The 19,581-nt window shown below is 48.4% G+C and overlaps 1 protein-coding gene across 6 annotated transcripts in view; it reads right to left on the bottom strand.

The window, feature by feature from the left end:
- The window catches only part of RNF216 (ring finger protein 216), a 147,173-nt gene that overhangs the window by 53,210 nt on the left and 74,382 nt on the right, over positions 1-19,581 (bottom strand). The window contains exon 14 of one of the 6 annotated variants that reach the window (XM_078074290.1): positions 5,266-6,083. The exons of 4 other annotated variants lie outside the window; for them this stretch is intronic. In XM_078074290.1, coding sequence (XP_077930416.1) covers positions 6,009-6,083 — 75 coding nt within the window. In that variant the 3' untranslated portion in view covers positions 5,266-6,008. Of the gene's footprint in view, positions 1-5,265; positions 6,084-9,076; positions 9,440-19,581 lie in introns of those variants that run through there. One more of the 6 variants, XM_078074289.1, reaches the window with a different exon arrangement.

A 19,581-nucleotide genomic window follows, 5' to 3' on the forward strand; every position in this document is an offset into this window, starting at 1 on the left:
ACCTACTACCCATGTTGGGGCCGTCGACAAGGCTTTCAATTCACTTAAAGTATCCACGTGCAAAGAAACACAACACAGCTTTATGTCATTTGAGCTCCTGCAATGTAAATATTTTACCCACATCTCACAAACAGGATCTGCAGAACAATGGCTTGTGACCAGTGTCAGGAAGGGAACTAACAGTCAGTGGTCTGCCAGAGATAATCCTCTGATCAGCATCACAGCCTCGCCAAATACATACCGGTAATCTCGTCACACAGACAAGTGGGATTCAGACAGAGGAGTGTGACAGGGCTCCCCACATAACTTGTGGTCAGGAACGCTGGGTAGATCTGGACACTTTGCCTCGGCCACTTACTAAATGGTGACCACAGGTGGGTGGGTGCTTCATCTCTCCCAGCTTCAGTGTCCAAATCTATAAAAGGGTGTGTAACAGGGCTACAGGACTGAATGCGACAACTCGCTTCCAGCACGTACACCGTGGCGGCCACGACTGTGCAGTGCAGAGCACCCTGCCCTAGCTGCGTCTCCAACAATCAGGATGGAGAGGCCCCTCACACAGAAGGTGACAGAGCCTATTTCTGGACACCAGCTCACCAAGTGAGAGCTGGCTTCTCTCACTTTAAAAGAAGGAAACCGAGAGCTGACAGAACACGGAGAGTGAAAAAAGGACTGGACAGGTCCACAGAGGCAGCCGAGGAGGCCGCTTGCTCCAGTGGAGCGTGAGCCCTGGAGACATGGGTGGCACGGGCTGTTTACCAGCTGCTTTCCAATAACCCCGCCCACACAGGGATTGGAAATGGCCCTGAGCAGAGCAACAAGGAAATGTATGGGAGCCCTGAGCACAGGCTATTGAAAAGACCACTGAGTAAGGTTGCCAAATCTAAGAGGAGGAGCTTAGATATGCAGCAGGACGAGGGACGACAGCCAGCACCGGCTGAATGCTTTTATGGACTAAGCATGTTCTTACCTTAAGTCATTCAGTCCTGATAACAGACCTCCCCCCACGGATGCTCTTCTCCTCCCCGTTCTGCCAGATGAGGAGACTGCAGCACAGGGTGAGGTGGGCGGCGGAAGGCCACACAGCTACTGAGACAGGGGCCAGGGTCTCAACACGGGCAGAGCTGCTCCAGCCAGGCCCGCCAATAGCGCCAGATTGACAGCCTGCTCTGCCACCACTCAGGGATTTTGGGCCAATCTCTTATTAGGCCCAGAACGGAGCTGCACAGGGAACACTGCTGCCTGGCCCATCTCCGAGGGTCAGGCTGTGAGGACTCCAGGGGAAGTTGGTAGAGGCCTTCCAACAGTGGGAAAGCTGACCGGAGAGCCCCTCAGCAGTCCTCCCCACCTGTTTCCGGGAGCTGACGTCTGCACCGCATAATCAGGCATTTGACAAGGCCTGAGCTCTAGGTGCTGTGGCAATGGATCACAAAATCAATTCACTGAAGTGAAGCAAGTGAAAGAACATTCCTGCCATGGAATCCGCCAATGGAATGTGCTGTTGCAGGATGCAATTTAAAAAGCAAGCAAAGCAAAGCAAAGCAAAGCAAAGCACTGAGAGAAGGAGCGTATTTCTGTGTGTGCATTTTAAACACCTGATCTTACGAGAACAGCCACAGGAGTGCTTTTAAAACTGGCCCAGGGGGGTGCCTGGGTGGCTCAGTCCATTAAGTGTCTGACTCTTGGTCTCAGCTCGGGTCTTGATCTCAGGGTCATGAGTTCAAGCCCCACATTGGGCTCCATGCTGGGCGTGGAGCCTACTTTAAAACAAAAACAAAAACAAAAACAAAAAAAACAAAACACAAAAAATAACTGGCCCAGGAACAGCTAGAGCAACACACAGGATCCAGAACCAGCCCCCGTCACACTCTGATAGAGCCAGCCGCTCCCCAGCCGCTCCCCAGGCCGGACCGCCCATGGTCTGCCTTCCTGCTGGTGACAGATGGGCCCGCGATGAGGGCGGCAGTGCGGCTGCACGAGGTGCACGGTCTTCATGCCGCAAGCTGCCCTTACTGCTCTCCCTGCCTCCAACCTCTTCTCACCTCCAGTCCTTCCTTCAAACTGCTGTCAGAAGTTCCGAGACACTGAACGTGATCACGTCACACCCATTTCCCACCCTGGATGGACTTCCCACAGGGACTGTCCTCCTCCCAGCCACGTCATCTCCCCACCCACCCTTGGAAACACTTTCAATATGCTGCATCCTTTTCTGGGAGCCTCTCCTACTCCTCTGCCCCAGCCCTACAGCGGCCTTCTAGGTCCAGTCCTAGAGCTGCTTCTCCACGATATCCGACTCTCCCAGGCAAAATCAGTCCCTCCCCATCGGGCCCAGGCTCTGACGGCTCCCCTAAGCAGCAGGTTTACAGCTCCACCTGGCTACACATTTCTGAAACACGAACCTGGATCCCCTGGTCTCACAAAGCTGTTCTCAGTCTCCCCTGTGTCACTGAAGGACACTATCACCCACTAGCTAGTCCTTCCAGCTCCACCTTAGATCCCTCCACTCCTGTGTCCAGAAACCACCACCATTTCTGGCTGAGACCACAGAAGGAGCTTAGATTTTGATTCTTACTATCCCTCTAGGGCCTGCTACGGTGTCTCCAATTGCTTCTATGCTTCTGGGAGGAAAACCACTAGCCCTGTTCCAGTGCACATCTCTTCCTAGTTTATTCCAAGGGTTTTCTCAAAGCCTCAAGGGTCAGATAGGACCCTGAGCATCAGGGGCAGGTGTCCCCCTCCTTCCTAAGTCTACCAACTGACCACATCATGAATGTTTCTCTGTCCACATTACTTGGGTAGCGTAACAACAAATCTCGTAACTCAACTTGGGACAGTTGTGTCTGATGGTTGGCCCAAGCCTCACTGGTCACCACTTCCACATGCCACACACAGCACCAGCCCGCTAGAGTGCATTCCTCACGGGCCTGGGCGTCCAATCAAGTGCCACACTTCAGTTCTCAGTTTACAAATGGGAAACACTTCCAGAATGGGAAGGGCAAAGACCAAACTCAAAAGCAAGTTCAGAGCCAAGACAGCGGCCTCAAAGGGCGCAAGCAGGATCTTCTGAAGGATGCCACAAAAGTGACTGAAGGTGACAAACTCCCTGAGCCACCACCAACCTTGAAGGGACATGTTCGTGCTCTCAAGACACAGCTTCACGGGCACATCTGTTTTTGTTCTTCTCCCACTGTTTCTTCACCCCAGCAGCTGCTCTCCTCATGGCAGGGACAGTCAAGAGATGCCCGCACTTAGATAGCAAGCATGCCTGTCCACTCGGAGGACAACGGAGAGCACAGCAGGTGCTGTGCCGCCGGGACAAACTGCGTGGGGTTTCGCCTTCCTAAACTGCAGAGTTGGTGGATTCTGTACCTCGGGGCTGGCCCACACTGGCTTTTGCTCTAACATTTTCTATTGTTTTTTTTTAAGATTTTTATTTATTTATTTGACATAGAAATACACAGCGCGAGAGGGAACACAAGCAGGGGGAGTAGGTGAGGGAGAAGCAGGCTTCCCGCTGAGCAGGGAGCCCGATGCGGGGCTCGATCCCAGGACCCTGGGATCATGACGTGAGCCGAAGGCAGACGCTTAACGACTGAGCCACCCAGGCGCCCCTAAAAATTCCTATTTTGTTATGAAATCCTTTGGAAACACCTCAAAAGCTACTTCACAAAGTAGCCCTTCACAGCTGTCAGTGTCCGCCTGGAAGGGCAGCCAGTCTCTGAGCTGAAGAACAGACTACAACAGTTTTCCTTTTAAAATAAGCAGCATGTACTGGAGGAAAGAGAACTATGTGCACCCCTTTTGGAAAGAATTTTGGAAGTCTCAAGAAAATGGATTCTCTTGGACCCAGGAGTTCTACTCTAGGGACCTATCCTAAGGAGTAATTCTAAAAAAGAACAGGCTTTATGTACAAAGCCATGCACTGCATTATTTGCAGCAGCAAAAGCAGAAAACACTTTCTACCTCGGTCTTGGGGCACATGTAACTCGACCAAAGCACATATGTTGGACACAGGTTTACAAACTGTTTAAGAATGCAGAAGGTGCTTCTGTCAGGCGAAGTAAAAAAAAAAAAAAAAAAAAAAAAGCTGGGCACGACATGGTACTTATGGAACAATTACAATCATGTGGCAAAAAGCAAATGCGAGACCACAAGCTGAAGATTACAGCATCACATGTTAGGAAGAGGGGGACAGGGGACCAGAGGGATCTGTGTGAGGCTGAGCAAGTCCCGCCCCCTCTGCTTCCTCATCAATAAAAATGGGGAAAGCAAGTACCTGGCAGGATCCCCACAAAGATAAATGAGAAACTGGGTGCGCCCCATAAAGGAGAGCTGCTCTTCTCACGCGGTGATTAGAGGGATGGCTGGTGCCTCCCACGCTCCTCGCCACACCAAGGTAGGTGCAATGCTACCCCCTTGCTCTCTGTGAGAAGCAATGTTGACCACAGGCACCATGATCTTTTTTTAAAGATTTATTTATTTACTTGAGAGAGAGAGGAAAAAAGTGCATGTGCATGCATGCGGGGACGGGCAGAGGGAGAGGGAGAGACAGTCTTAAACACTCCATGCTGAGCATGGAGCCTGACTCGGGGCTCGATCTCAGGACTCTGAGATCACGACCTGAGCCAAAACCAAGAGTTGGACACTTAACTGACTGCACCACCCAGACGCCCCACAGGCATCATTATCTTAACTATGTCACTAGAACATACTAAACAAATGTGCTGGCCTCAATCCTGGCTCTGCCGTCTGTGGGTGTGTACTTAACCTCTGAGCCAGGTAGAGGCCACTTTTAGGCAACAGGCTTGAGCAATGGAAACATGAGTAAGGCACAAGGGCCCACAGGGGCCACCGGGCTGAATGCAAACAGGCCCATCAGGCGACCCACCTTGAAATAGCCATAGGCCCTAACTCACCAATGGGCTACTTGCGAGCGGGCACAGGTCCACAAAAAGGAAATTCTGTATGTTCCCATACCTCCTCACTCCCCCCTTAACTCTAGCCCCCCGTCACGACGTCCTGGCAGACAGCCTCCCCTCTGCTCTTCTGCCCACATTTCCCTTGCAGTGTGTTCAGTAAACTCTTATCTCTTTTGTTCTGCCTCAGGTGAATCCTTCCACCATCTGCGCCAGTGGCCCCCACCTGATCGGGTCACCTCACAAACCGCAGTGTCCCCATCTGGTAAAATGGGGGTAATGACATCTCTTTCAGGGTTACTCTAAAGCCTGGGGACAGTTTTTATTTATTTTAATTTTATTTTTAAGATTTTATTTATTTATTTGAGAGAGAGAATGAGAGAGAGAGAGAGCATGAGAGGGGGAGGGTCAGAGGGAGAAGCAGACTCCCCGCTGAGCAGGGAGCCCGATGCGGGACTGGATCCCGGGACTCCAGGATCATGACCTGAGCCGAAGGCAGTCGCTTAACCAACTGAGCCACCCAGGCGCCCCCTGGGGATAGTTTTTAAAGAGCTTAGCACAATAGCAGATAATCAGTGAATTGCACAGTTATTGTGGGGGGATGTGGGGGGCAGGACAGGGCAGGGAAGCTTTTAAGGAAAAACAGTAACATTATGATATGACAAGTTACATACGGTGAGAAGGCTGGCTGTGGCTGAGTTAAGGACTAGATAAAAGCAGACGGTGATGTGTGAAGATCAAGGGGGCAGAAAAGCAATTCAGCCTGGCCAGTGTTTCACACATTTGTGATGGCTGAACATGGGGTTCCACTAGCTGGGCCTTCTAAGCTGAGCCTGTGCATTAAAAAGCAAAAACAAAAACAAAGAAAACCATCCTGATGTCCAAACTCTTGCCAGTCTTTATTATTCCTGACCTGCTGCAGGAAGCACCAGCCACCACTCTTGGGAGTGTGATGCCCCTGGGGTTTCTGGAAAGCAAGCCCGGCTTATGTCACCCGAAGGAGTTGTGTGGTGTTCTCAGGTCTGCTCAAGGCCTGGGTGCCTGTGCTCTGGCCGCTGAGCAGAGGAGAACAGGGCAGCCTCTACTGATATCTCAACAGCTATTCCAATGGGCTCCCGAACAGCATCTGCTCAAGGCACAAAACTGCAGCTTTTGTAGGGTCCTCTCCTGCAACAGGAAGGAAACGTGAATTCCTGCTGGGGCAGTCTACGGATGCTCCCTAACCCCAGGCTCAGGCTGTGCAGGGAAGGGCCATCATTCAATACCCTGTGCACCTGCTCAGGCTGAGCACAAGTGCCCGGCCCCACTACCATGAGCGGCACACTGGAGGAAGCCAGCTTCCGCTAGCCTACACCTGTGCATCCCCTCAACCCTGCCACCTTTGTTACTGGCTGCTCATTCCACACTCTGCCTCTTACAGGGAGCCAGACCACAGCAGAAAGAGGGTGAGCCTTCAGCCACTGGCCTTGGGCTGCAGGAACCAGGGAAGCTCCCCACAACTGTCATCTACCAAGAGGTGGACACAAGGGTGGCTCTGCTGGTGGTGACAGCCTGAGATGGAAAGAATACAGTCACTTTGAACAAAGATGCCTCCTTCTCTTTGCTCCACAGGCCCTCGGACCTCCTCTGCCTTCACAACTAGACGGGTAACTGCGATCCATGTTAGGAGAGGAGACGTCCATTGGTCCGTCTGGGGTCCAAGCTCTTCTGGGGCCTGTGCCTGTTCCTCCTCTTCACACCGGCCAGCAGGGTTGAAGGACCCAGGGCTCAAGAGGGGATTTTTAAGTCTCTGGAAGAGCAGGGCTGTAGAAATTGTTGTTATTTTATTGTCCTGGATGCCAAGGGATGCACACTAAACATTGTTACTTTGAAAATACAGCAAGCTATAAGAAGAACTCCGTAGAGGCAACTTCTACTACCTTTCCCTTTCTTCCCCCCACTGAAAGGACAAAGTGATGAGCTGAAAATGAACGGGAAGGGGCTTGGTGGGTAGGGAAGCCTGCCTGAGCCCCTCTCCTCTCATAGACACATCCCAACAGCAAGTCACCAAGGCTGCAAATGCTGAGCTCAGGGGTAATTAAATCAAATTAATCTTGGGAAAAGAGCTTTAAATATTCAAAGCCCCATTAATCCTTATGCCTTATAATTAAATATGTATGTTAAGAAGGCTTGGACAAAGGCAAAACATTTTCAAAATGTGAATTCTTTACATTCATAGCATTATAATGCGTTCTAAGTACTGATCTTGTAGAAAACTATGTAAAAAATTCAGTGAAGTACACGTAAAAACATGGCAGGAAGAATGCAGCTAGAATCTCTGGTCATCCTGAGCTTTAGAAAAATGAGCCTTGATAAACATCTTCACTGTTTTCAGGCTCCACATCATTTGCCCGTTGACAATCCCCACTTAGTACAACTCTCCCTGGTCCTCACTTTGGGTCTTGACAGGGCAGCTACCCCCCACCCCGCCCCCCAGGTCTTGGAAAAATTCTTTGCTTCTGTTGTCCTGGGATCCTATTTTATTTTCTTGTTAAAACACATCGATTTCTGTCATCTTCCAGGGATAACCTTCTCTTTGATAATCAACCACTGAAGAGACTGTGGTCACCCCAACCTACTGTGTGTCTTGGAAGGAAGATATCCAATTTCTGAAGATGAAAGGTGCCACCTAAAAACCTTACAAACATCCCTTTCTTCAATCCTCAGACAACCCAGTGAGAGACAGGCAGGTGTCATCATTCCCATTCTACAGATGAGGAAACCAAGTTACTAAGAGAATGAAGAACTTGCCTAGATTACATAGGTTATGCCCAGAATTCTTACTGTCATTCCATAATTAGCATCCTATCATCCTGTTGTTTCCTCTGTTTTCTAGCAGGAAAAAGCAGCTGTTCTGACAAGTTTACTTATGCTTGATGGAAGGTACTAGCTTTTAGAAATGAAACTAGAGAGGTGATTCGAGCAGTAAATAAATATCAGAGGAATGGGTACATCCATTCAGCAAAGTCTCTGTTTTCTGTTTATTGATTTTGTTCCCTAATTGAGAAAACTTACAACACAGATTTTAGCATCAAAAGTTTCTGCTACGTGAATCTCACTTCTGCATGATTACAAATACGGACCCTGACACAAATCTAGGTCTAAGAGACGGAGGGAGCCATGCAGTTCAAATGAGTAAGATGGAACTTTACCACTGAAACTGCATGAAGCTCTGCCAAGCTTTCTTGGAACAGTCACGAGAGTATTCTTAACAGAAGACACTCCTGCTTCAAGTCCTGGGTTCCTACCGCTGGGCAGCGAGGACACCAGGCTCTCATTCTGTTAAAAGCACAGAACTCTGAAAAACTGAAAAGCATTTCTAGCAATGATTCGTCTTCTTTCAATTATTTTACATTGAGAGAAGAGCGTAAAAAGCTATAAAAAGACAGTAAATGAAGTAGGGTCAGAACTGTATATAATACCAGACACTCACATATCCAAAAGCTATAAAGAAATGGAAGCAGGAGCTACTGACTGGTTCTTTCCAGACAGACTGAGTGTCAGGGGGAGAAAGGGTTTGGCTAAAACCCGTTTTCTGTCCTGGAGTTGTTGGGTGTTTTGTTTTAATCTCTGTTGATACGGAGATCACTGGTGAGAGCAAGGACACCCATGTACAAGCTACTAAGAAACACAAAAGGCACAGATGAAGACAAAGTGCACTCCTCTTGTTTTAAGCCTTCCTTTAGCAGTTTGTGTTTCATTCCAGAAAAAAATAATACACATACTTAACAGATAAACCCTTTACATTTATACAAAAGGAGCCAAACACTCACACTGCACACACTTTACCTTGCTGTTTTCACTTGATAGTGCATTTCTTGGAGAGGTTTCCTGATCAGTACCTATAGATCAATCTTATTTCTTGGGGATGGGTTATGTAAAATTTTGTTGGTGACTCTAGCACTGGGTAATTCTCAGTTTATCTATTTCACATTCCTTTCAAAAAGATTTTATTTATTTGAGAGAGAGAGAACTAGCAGGGGGAGCGGTAGGCAGAGGGAGAGGGAGAAGCAGATTCCCTGCTGAGCAGGGAGCCCAACATGGGGCTCGATCCCAGGATCCTAAGATCGTGACCTGAGCCGAAGACAGACACTTAACCGACTAAGCCACCCAGGCGCCCCTATTTCACATTCTTATTAAAAACGGTTGCTTTTGTTAAAGTATGACACAGGCCCCAAAATGACCATGGCTAACATTACCATACAAATCACTGTGCTTTTTAAAGTAAAATTTAACAGACTCTGAACTCGAACGTTGATTAAATGAGGAAACAGAGAAAAAGAGTTCAAAGAACCGAATAAAGGAAATAGCCCTTTTTCATCAAGTGGATCTGAAAAGCTCAGGGTATGTAGGATTCTGTTGTGGCTCCATCCTTTGTGGAAGAACAGGAGGGCAAGGCGAGGAGACAAGAAGTTCCCAGTGCAGGGCTCGGCCATCAGTGCGCCTCGGGATGCCCGCCCTCTCACACAGCCCGCTTTAAGCACCTGGTTGGTGTGTGACACATGGGGAAAAGCGACAGGATTTACTTTCAGTTTTGAGAACTGTGACTCACCCCAATGCTCTGTCAACTATAGTGCATTTGTAGTATTAAAAAAAAAAAAAAAAAAGAAGGAAGGAAAAGAAAAGAGAAAGGCAAAACATCTCAAGACCGGGAGGCAGGGCACTGAGAAACCTACCTCCTCTCAGTTCTACTGTCAAGTGATCAATAATTCCTCTTTCATGAAACCGTTTTCAAGAAAAAATCTAAGCTTTGTGGTCTCTCAAAATGATTTTTTGTGCTTTTAAACAAATAGAAAATATTATTTCAAAGTACTTTTCCTTTCCTCCTGGACTTTCTACAAGCAACATTTCCACAGTATAAGAAATCTAGTTTCAGGACTGTAACTCCATGATAGTACACGAGTAAAATAATCTACATATGCAGAGTTCAATAAAATGGTATGTGAAGGGCCAGGTAAGTTTGTATTTTATTTTACTCACATCTTTAAAGTCCCTTTGTACTTCCTGTTCCTCTAGAAGACACAGTCAGTGTTCCTCAGAAGCCAGGCGGGTTTTGGCTAAAGTTCCCAGGTGACACTAAAGGCCTAAGATTTATCAGTGGCTGTGGCGCAGTGAAATGCTCCTCTCCCTGAAACACACCGCTCAGGCCACGGGAGGAGGAAACTGCCACCGCAGCTCCCATCGGGCATGTCAACCCATGTCTTCCACAGACATCTGCCAGCAACAAACAACCCCTCCAAGTAAGCGGGGCTGGTGCTATCCTCATTCCACAGAGGAAAGGTGGTGGGAAGGGCCTTGGCTAGCTGAGGGCAGAGTTAAATTCAGGACCCTTCTCCTCTGATGATGCTCCGCTGCCCAGTATTTTGAGAGTCAGGTAAGTGCATGTGTTTGGTCCAACAAGCTCACATCTTCTAACAGCACAAAGGAACGCACGGAAGTGTACCGACTCACCAAGGAGTCGGGCTGGAGGGAACTTAACAGACGAACAGACTCAGACCTGGAAGTGAAGGGCTGACACAAGCACAGGGCACACAGCACGTGGCCCTGAGAGGACGAAGCCAGCCCTCTGCACTCTCCCCGCAGCTCTGCTGCATTTCCTTCTGGCTCGCACCACCAGGGCAAAGAACCTGTTTTCAAAAGGCTGTTTGGCTAGAATAAGAATTCTGGATGTTTTTACCTAAAATACTGATAGAAAGCAAACAAATCCCCTTCTCTAACCCTGTGCACAGAAAGCAAGAGCCCGAGGTGACTGAAGTGAAGAGCATTTACTTCCCCTCCGGCCAGCAGGGTCTCTACTGGGTCAGCCTGTGGTGAAAGCCCACCTCCACCCCGAACAACAGAGCACAGACACCAAGCAATTTTGCCCGACAGCAGTATTTTATTGTTATGACACTGTCTTGTGACCCACTTTACTCCCTGCTCCTTACTTCTCGGTTATAAGCAGTAATTAGTAATGTCAGCGTTCTGGCCGGATTGCTCCAGGCCCATTAATAATGCAAGAGCAGGAACAGGATGGATGCCTAAGTGTACAACAGAGGTTTCAAGGTTAAAAGCAGTAATGGGGAGAGCTACGGCCGGGGGTGGGGGTGTGGTGGTGGTGGGGGTGTGGTGGTGGTGGTGGGCAGGTGGTGTTGGTAGGGGAAGAGGAGAGGATGCGTGTATGTGAGAGAGAGAGAGAGAGAGGGAAGGAGGAGGGAGAGAGAGATGGAGAGAGAGAGAGAGATTTAAATCTATTTTTTGAAATGCGCAGCTTCCCTTTAGGGCAACACGTATGGCAAAGCACAAATTCCTAGTGTCCTCGATCAAGCTCGCTCTCTCTTCTGGAGTGGACACACGTCTCTGGCCACCTGGCAGGGAGTGTGTCGTGCTAAGTCTCTGGCACGGGAGAGTTACTAGTGTATGAAATTGAGGTCAGAGAAAAGTACACCAGTATCTTTCAAACATATTTTCGATGTTTTAAATGACTTCTCTCATAAAAGGCAATGCCTGCTTGTTCAGCAGAACTGGTACCTTCCCACTTAATGCTTTTAAAGGAAAGTCAAGACAAGTGATGCAGAACAGGCCCTGGGTTTGGCAGCCAGGCCCTCCCTGGTGGAAGACAAGACTGTGTTGTTACAACTGCTTCCGCATCTCTGCAAAGCCCCCACAACACCATGGCTCCAAGGGGGATTTCAAAAGGTACAATATCCGACATGCCTGCAAAGAGCTTCGTAGAAGAACGGAATGACCACACACAAGCCTGCAAATTATGCATGGAAAAGGATTAAAACAACTATTTGAGAAATATTTGCCTGGTAGGTGGGGGAAGGGCCACATAACAAGGCTGACCGCCATCCTTAACTCCTGAGCTGCTCCTACCTTTACTGTCTTTGTTTTTAAACAGAGAAGCATTCACTACTAAACCTTTTATTTGTCCCTCACATACCCAAAGTGAGCTGTTTTACATACTAGGAAAGTAACAACTTCATCTGCTAGTTTCACAACCAAGGGCAGACGGTTTTAAAACTGGTCATTGTAATGCTTAGGTGAATCAGAACCCGTTCTTCCTCGTGAGTCAGTCTCGGTGGGAAATGGAAGCAGCTGGAAGCAGTCTTGAATGGTAACTAATGCAAGCTGTACTGACCCCTCCGGAGCTGACCTTGGGGCCACGGTTTTCCCACTGGCTGCGTTCTCTCCACCAGCTCCTGGGCACGTGCTGTCGACGGGGCTTCTACAGAAGCCCAGTGAGAAGAAAGGCAGAGCTGCCGAGTTCCAGCTCTTTCCGCTTGCCCTGAAACCCCAGCCCCTCACCTATAATCTGAGGCCACGCACTCTTTTTGAGGGAGGTGAAGTCAGCCCCCACAACGATCCAGGAGAAATGGCTATGGGCTTGAAAATACATAAGCACAGTTTAAAAATCACATTTCTACCTTTCAAGTTCCCTTAACACCAACACAACAAAATCTTTTTTGCTTTAAAATTTCGGAGTTGACTGGGTTGATGAACCCCTGAAGCAACTCCTGGGTACCAGTGCAAGAAACTGCCCTTCCACACGGATTTTCCGTACATGTCAGCACACCTCCCCTCCACTCATCTGAGACCCAAATATAAACATACCATACCCACCCCCCCACTCTACACCTGGCTTTTTTCACTTAACAACATCTTGGGGGCAGCTCCGTGTTGACACTCCTGGACCCATGTCATCCTTTTAAATCTTACTGTATATGCCAGAGGTTGACTGACTGGAGCTCATGGTCTTAATCTGGCCTGCTGCCTGTTTTTATAAACATAACCTTACTGGATCACAGCCACATTCATTCGTTCACGCACCGTCCGGGGTTCCTTGTGCACTACAAAGGCAAGACGGAGTAGCTGCGACACGGGCTATGTAGCTGGAAAAGCGTAAACTGTCTGCTATCTTGCCCTTTCTAGAAAAAGCCTGCCATCCTCTGGTGTATGCCATTGTATGGCTGCACCAAAACATATTTAACCCGTTTCCCATCGATGGACATTCAAGTGGAAAATTCCTTACTCCTGGGGCGCCTGGGTGGCTCAGTTGGTTCAGCGACTGCCTTCGGCTCAGGTCATGATCCTGGAGTCCCGGGATCGAGTCCCGCATCAGGCTCCCTGCTCAGCAGGGAGTCTGCTTCTCCCTCTGACCCTCCTCCCTCTCATGCTCTCTGTCTCTCATTCTCTCTCTCTCAAATAAGTAAAATCTTAAAAAAAAAAAAAAGAAGAAAATTTCTTACTCCTTAAAATTCCCTAAGAATAAAATTAAACTCTGCAAATTCTGAGAAGCATTAAGAAGGCTGAGGAAAGGAAGAGCAGGAACTGGCTGGGAAGAGGCCAGCATGGAGGAGGCGGCTTAAAGAGGGAACTTCAGGGTGAGCTATAACCTCCCAAAGTGTCACTTCCTCTTTTTAGAGGAAGCAAGAGGCGAACTGTAGGTCTTTTGATAAGAGGAAATCCCCCTTTGCTGTATCAAAGCTACTCCCTGTGTTTGTGTTTTTCTAAGTTTGGCGAGGCTGCCCGAAGCACACTGTGACCAAATTAGGAAGTGAGCAGGCTGATGTCTCTGAGCTGGTCACCACATGGCCAGGACGCCCAAGCATGTGTAGACAGTGATGAATGGGGAGGGAGAGGCTCTATCCAAGAAGGAAATGCTATTTGCTTGAGAAATTAGCCTTATAAAAATTACACTTAATAAGAGTAAGTGTTCTGTAAGACGGAATTCTCTTGCTGCTACTGACAACAAAACAAAGGCTTCAAAGGTTTCTACAAGGAAAGACTGTGAAACAGGCAGTGGAGACAAATTCTTTTGGGTGTTACTCTGTTTATTCCAAGGGTAGTGAAGATCTTGAGAAGTACCAGGGAAAAATATACCAATTAGCTCTCTAACAGATTAAGATACTTAGTTTTATGCTATTGAGAAAAAAAGAATTTAGACAGGTCATGCTAAAAAAAGAATTGTGTAAATGCTCCATTTTACCACGGCCTACCCAATTGCTTTATTTGCTGGAATGGTAAGATTTAAGCTCATCTTACAGTTTCCAACAAGGTCTAGGAATGTGATACTGAATCATTCATACTGAGCTTGTTTCTGCCATTTCTACTCAGTGATATTCTCTTCCAGAAATGACTTCTGAGTTAACTTTTGATTCTGAGCCAGTGAGCTGAGAATCCATTCTGACCACCAGTACTATTGGGGTAATAAAGTTTAAACTTGAAAATCCTTGCTTTCCTCCCAAATTTCCAGATCAGCAAGATTCTTGGACATGGTTTTTATTCCCTGAAGAATGTGCTTGGTTCATTTCCAGCATCTGCTATGAAATCAGATGTGCAGTTAAGAACTAAGGTAAGTGTAGGGGCGCCTGGGCGGCTCAGTCGGTTAAGTGTCTGACTTGGGCACAGGTTATGATCTCAGGGTCCTGGGAAAGAGCCCTGCGTAGGGCTCCACACTCAGTGGGGAGTCTGCGTGTCCCTCTCCCTCTGCCGCTCCTGCACGTGCTCTCTCAAAGGAATAAATAAAATCTTAAAAACAAAAGAGTTAAGGTAAGTGTAAATAACAAATCTTAGTTCTTTACAGGAAAACCTATAAGGGAGTCAGGCAAAAAGCACAGTTCTCGGCTCAATCTGAGAACCTGCTCTCTCCAGGGCAGTGGCGCTCCAAGAGAAGGCGGAGGCCCAGGGCAGAGGTCTGCGCCGGTGGCCATGTTGTGGCGTGGGGTTCCTGCTCAACGGGTGCTGACCTGGTATTCTGGTTTCTTCACCAGGCTGTATGGGTGGGGTGGAGGGGAATTCTGCAGCCACTCTAATGTTGTCAAAATAGCTAAATGTTTGCTTTCTACCTACCCCTGTACTGATTTTGAATGACATTTATTTACAATCACCTAAAGGGTCCATGAATTTTACAGCTAACAACACTACAAAGAATAGACACTTTCTGGAAGGCCCTGGCTGACACATAAACCCACCAGTTAAGAACTGTATTTCTATTAGTCCGGGTCTCTATGGCCCACCATTAACGGAGGCAAACTGTATACTAATGGACAACTGAGGACATATACAGATTAGAGAACTATCCCACAATCCAGAGTCCACGTATAACTGAAAGACAGAAGTTGGAGGATTTCCTCAAGCTACGTAAACCTTGCATTTAACCTCTTCCCTTTATCTGTACAATGAGGGTGTCAGGGCTATACGATCTCCCAGGTACCCCTTATAAACCCAGTACCTGCAATTACAAATCAAGAAAACCCGATGCCAGTATTATAGAGCCACCCGGGCAGGCTTGGTGCAGTTCCTCTGAACAGGGTTTGAACCACACATTCATGTGTCCCCCTAGATGAGCATGAGATGCTAAGGATACCCACGCCTGATCTGACCTCACCGTGCCCAATCAGATGGCACGCCTCCAACTCCCTGCTCTCGACTGCTGCCACCACCCTGCAGCCTGGCCTAAGCAGGAGGTGTGCTTGGCAGAAGCCCTGCCGCGCTCTCTCCCCGGCTGTCTTCTGCTTTCTCACTGCAGTGCAGAAGGCACCCCGGCTCTACACAGGCTTCGTTGCCCTTTTATGGTAGAAAAATGAATTGCCTGCCCAGCAGTGAAGCTGAGAGAGATGACAGAACGGAAAGTTGTCATTTGTTGTGGTTTTGGCAGCAACAGAATAAAGCGTTCTCCCCTCAGCCACCCTTGGATGGACAGTGCACGCCAGGCATTCAGCAGGGAAAAGCAAACCCAGCCCAACTGCTCCCAGATGCATTCCTTCCTTGCCTCGCCTGCAAAGGGATGTGTTTACTTATGAACAGCATCAAGCCTTATTCTGGTGGAAATGCACTTTTGACAAAACAAGGTATAAAAAGGCTGTCTGTGTTCTGCTGGAAGATCTAAGAGAGGTGCTCCAGAAAATACGATTCCAATCAGATCACATGCAAGGAACGGCTTCATTTCCTAGCACAATGAGGCTGTGGGACTGGAGCTGGGCAGGGAGGTGACCTTGCTCAAAGGAGGGGCTGCAGCTGTTGCTGAAGCCCAGCCCAGCCCAGCCCAGCCTGATCCTGTCTCCCGAATGGCTCAGAGGGATGGGGGAGTAGCCACTGACTCCAGATAAATACATTCCTGGGAAAACATACCAATATCCAAGTCCCTGGGGTAATAAACAGCAGTTGGTACCAGAGGGCCTTAAATTGTTTGCATTTCTGTCAGGAGGCTCAGAGAAAAAAAAAAACAGGCCTCCCAGCAGCTGGGAAAACATGTTGCAAAAGGAAAATTAGGCAATTCTCTGTATGCACATCGGAGTTAGGGAAATTAAGCTTATCTGAGTGAGAGAAATTAAGCTTATCCAACATGCTTTCAGCTGGAAAACAAGCCTTTTTTAAATGGGTGGGGGAAAACTTGTGATGCTTACATGGTTTTTTCCGTATTTAAAGCATCCAAGGACTAAAAAAACACGCTGGCCATGGAACTGGAGCAAAGTAGCAGCCACTAAATGAGGGGCCAAATGTCCAGTTTTCCTGCAGCCAGCACTGCAGAACCCCCTACCACAGCATCCCCTCGACCACCCCTCTCTACCAGCAGGGGGGTGTGCTCCAGGGACAGCCGGCGGCCTGCACACATATTCCCAGGATCCATTGCCAACCTTGAACTGGCTGCCTCTGCCGTTGCTCTCAACTGTTGCCACCACTCCCCTCCGGCCCCCCAGTCAGCCCTCAGAAGACTGGTGTTTCTCCAGGCCAATCCACTCCCACCGAGGCCTTCTGGAGAAGGCTAAAAGAATGCTAGCAAAGGTCCACAGCACTGCACAAATGGGTTTTGGGACTGGAGGTTTTGTTAACCAAGGACCACAAGAGCACTGTGCATCCCCAGGTCTTGGGTCACTAGGTCACCAGAAACGACCAGATGTTCCAGCTGCCACCCCCCCCATTTAATCTCTCCCCACCCCCATGCCCTCTTTTGTGGCTCTACAAGATCCACCCTCCCACCAGCACTTTGATCACACCATCCCTACATCGGGCTTGCAACAGCTCCCTGGGGTGTCCTTTCCGAACCGAAGTCCATCCATCCTCCTAGTCCACTTTCCTCCCATTCCGTCACACAGGTCTACCGCTGACCCCTGAACAGCTCTCTCTGCGTCACTTCCTGGCCAGGAATAGCGGTCTACCTGCACCCATCAGGTGCCGTTAGGACTCTGTCAGGTCAAGATCCAGCTCTTTCATCAAGTGTTTCCGGACTGCGCCCAATCAAAGGGACTGTCCCCTCCCTCTGGCTCCCTCCAGCAGTTCCCATCACCATCTCACTATTTAGCTGTCTGCACAAGGAGTTGGCCTCCCTTGATCCGGATCTCAGGGTAGGGCTGTCGCTGCCTATTTTGTATCTTCAGGCATAGCAATACTCAATAAAAATCTGCTGAACGAATGACCAAGTTCCAATCAAGGCCAACCAGCCTGTGTTGGCACAAGCCTATGCTGAGGGAGCAGCTAAGACAGCAAGGCACAAGTTTAAGAAGGAGTGAGTCTAAAGGAGGAACGCAGGGGAGAAGGAAGCACTGCACAGCAGACAGGGCCTTGGTGACAGGGCTCAGGGGCACGGGGTCTACCTGGAGAGAAGACCCATGCTGGGAGAGCTAAGGGGAGGTTAGAGCGGGCATGGGCCTTGGGAGAGAAGAGGAGGTGGCTTTTATGGGAGGTGAGAGGGCCTGGGCGCTAAGAGGATTGTGGCAACTGGAGATATTTGGAGCAGCAAAATCTCACTGAAGAGGGTCAGGATGGGGAAAGGACAAATTACAGTCAAAACAAGAGAAGAAAAAACTGTGGTCTACATCACTCTCTTTGGGCTAGAACCTCAATCAGCTTCTCAGGTATAGGGAACTTTTGAAACTTAAAACCCTTTCTCATACAAATTTCTGATGGAAAATAAAACTGAAGTGCTTTTATGAGGCCACAGGGATTTGATCTGAGAAACTCTTAGCCTATTTCTCTTTGGAAAGCAAATAACAACACCAGTTTGAAAACCTTCAGTATTGGAAACCAGGGACTTTGGACTGGAAGGACACTTGAAAGGTCATCTGGTCTCTTCTCTGGCCTTCAAGCTGCACCATATGCTGGAAGTCACTCCAGAGAAAAGGAGCCTATCCGGAGCTGTCCAAAAGCCTCCAGCAGGGCCTCGGTGCAGGCCCTCGTCACCGGGCCCCAGGTTCCCAGAACCTGTTTCACTGGTTACATTATGGTCTAGGGATCCATCTTGGATTCCTTCTGGGTAGCTGAAGTCTTTTTACTCAGGGAAGCTGGAAACACCAAGTCAAAACCACTCCTACAGAAGAATCTTGTACAAGTCGAGAACCGCCCCCCACCCACAAAACCTTCCCTCCTCCAAGATGACCAGCCCTTGTATCCTCCCACGAAGAGCTGCTGACATTTTCCTATTATGTAACAAATTTCCCTCATCTCTTAAAAAAGTGACCATGCCACAGAATTGGACATCTGAGTATGGGTCATTGCAGGTCCCAAAAGTGAGATGCCCTCAAAGCAACAAAGTAGGAAAGAACACAGGTAATAGAAAAGTCAAGTGAAACTAGGTTTTTTCAATATGGTGTTTTAAAAATTAACTTTTTAAATATACAAAAAAGTAGGCAATAAACATGATTGATGGGTCCCCACCTACCCATCCCTCAGGTTTAATAATTATCAACTCAGGGCTAATTACCTTTTTGTACCCCATCTACTCTCCCATCCTCTCTTGCCCAGTGTATTTTTAAAGCAAATCCCAGATGATGTATCATTTCATTTGTAAGCATTTCAGTTTGTATCTCTAAAAGATAAGGACTCTTAAAACCAGCCAACCATACCCAAATCACACCTAAAACCACATAATACCAAGCAAGGCAGCCCTGGATTTGACTCCTGATGTCCCCTGTTAGCTGTGACTGAGCAGACAAGGAGCAGAAAGTCCCTAAAGAGGCTACTGGTAAGAGGTCCACTGGCAGGCCCCTCAACATCTGCCTGTTTAAGGTGCCAAACCCCCACCTCACAGGACCCTAACTGCCTCTGCTCTTTCTGATAGAACGGCACAAGAACCGTGGCTGTGCTTCTTACCCTGATCTCGGCAGACTGGACTTTGTCAGTGCTGATCCTAGTCACCAAGGTCATTCTGAGCCCATTTTCTCAAGGAGCACTGGTATGTGGTGCAGATATAGAGCACACAGATGCCATTAGGTTTCAAGAGATGGCAGGGCTGGCTCCTGAGCCTGTTACCATGGAGACAAAGGGCAATGGCTTCTGGGTCTGGGCAGTTAATCCCACTTAGGACTGTAAACTGGCCCACAGATACAGACATGCATTTCTAATCGTGGTCTGGGAGAGGGCCATGCAGCCTCTGGGGACTAGAGAAGTCCTCATTCTCTGTATGTTTGTCTCAAAGTCAGGGAGGACACTGAGCGGTAAAACGGCATTTACATTGCTCAGGCACTACACAGCAATGGGAAAATGACCTTGAATCCAACAGTACAAACGAGAAATTCCACCCTGTGATGGCTCCACTCTGTGCTTTAAGCATTCCTTTTTGCTCCCGTTTCCCTTGCCCACATTCCTCCTCCCTGACACAGACACCCACAGGGAGATGGGGTGTTTTCATGCCTGTGTTATTACC

Source organism: Halichoerus grypus, chromosome 6 (genome assembly GCF_964656455.1).
Source record: "Halichoerus grypus chromosome 6, mHalGry1.hap1.1, whole genome shotgun sequence".
NCBI lineage: Eukaryota > Metazoa > Chordata > Mammalia > Carnivora > Phocidae > Halichoerus > Halichoerus grypus.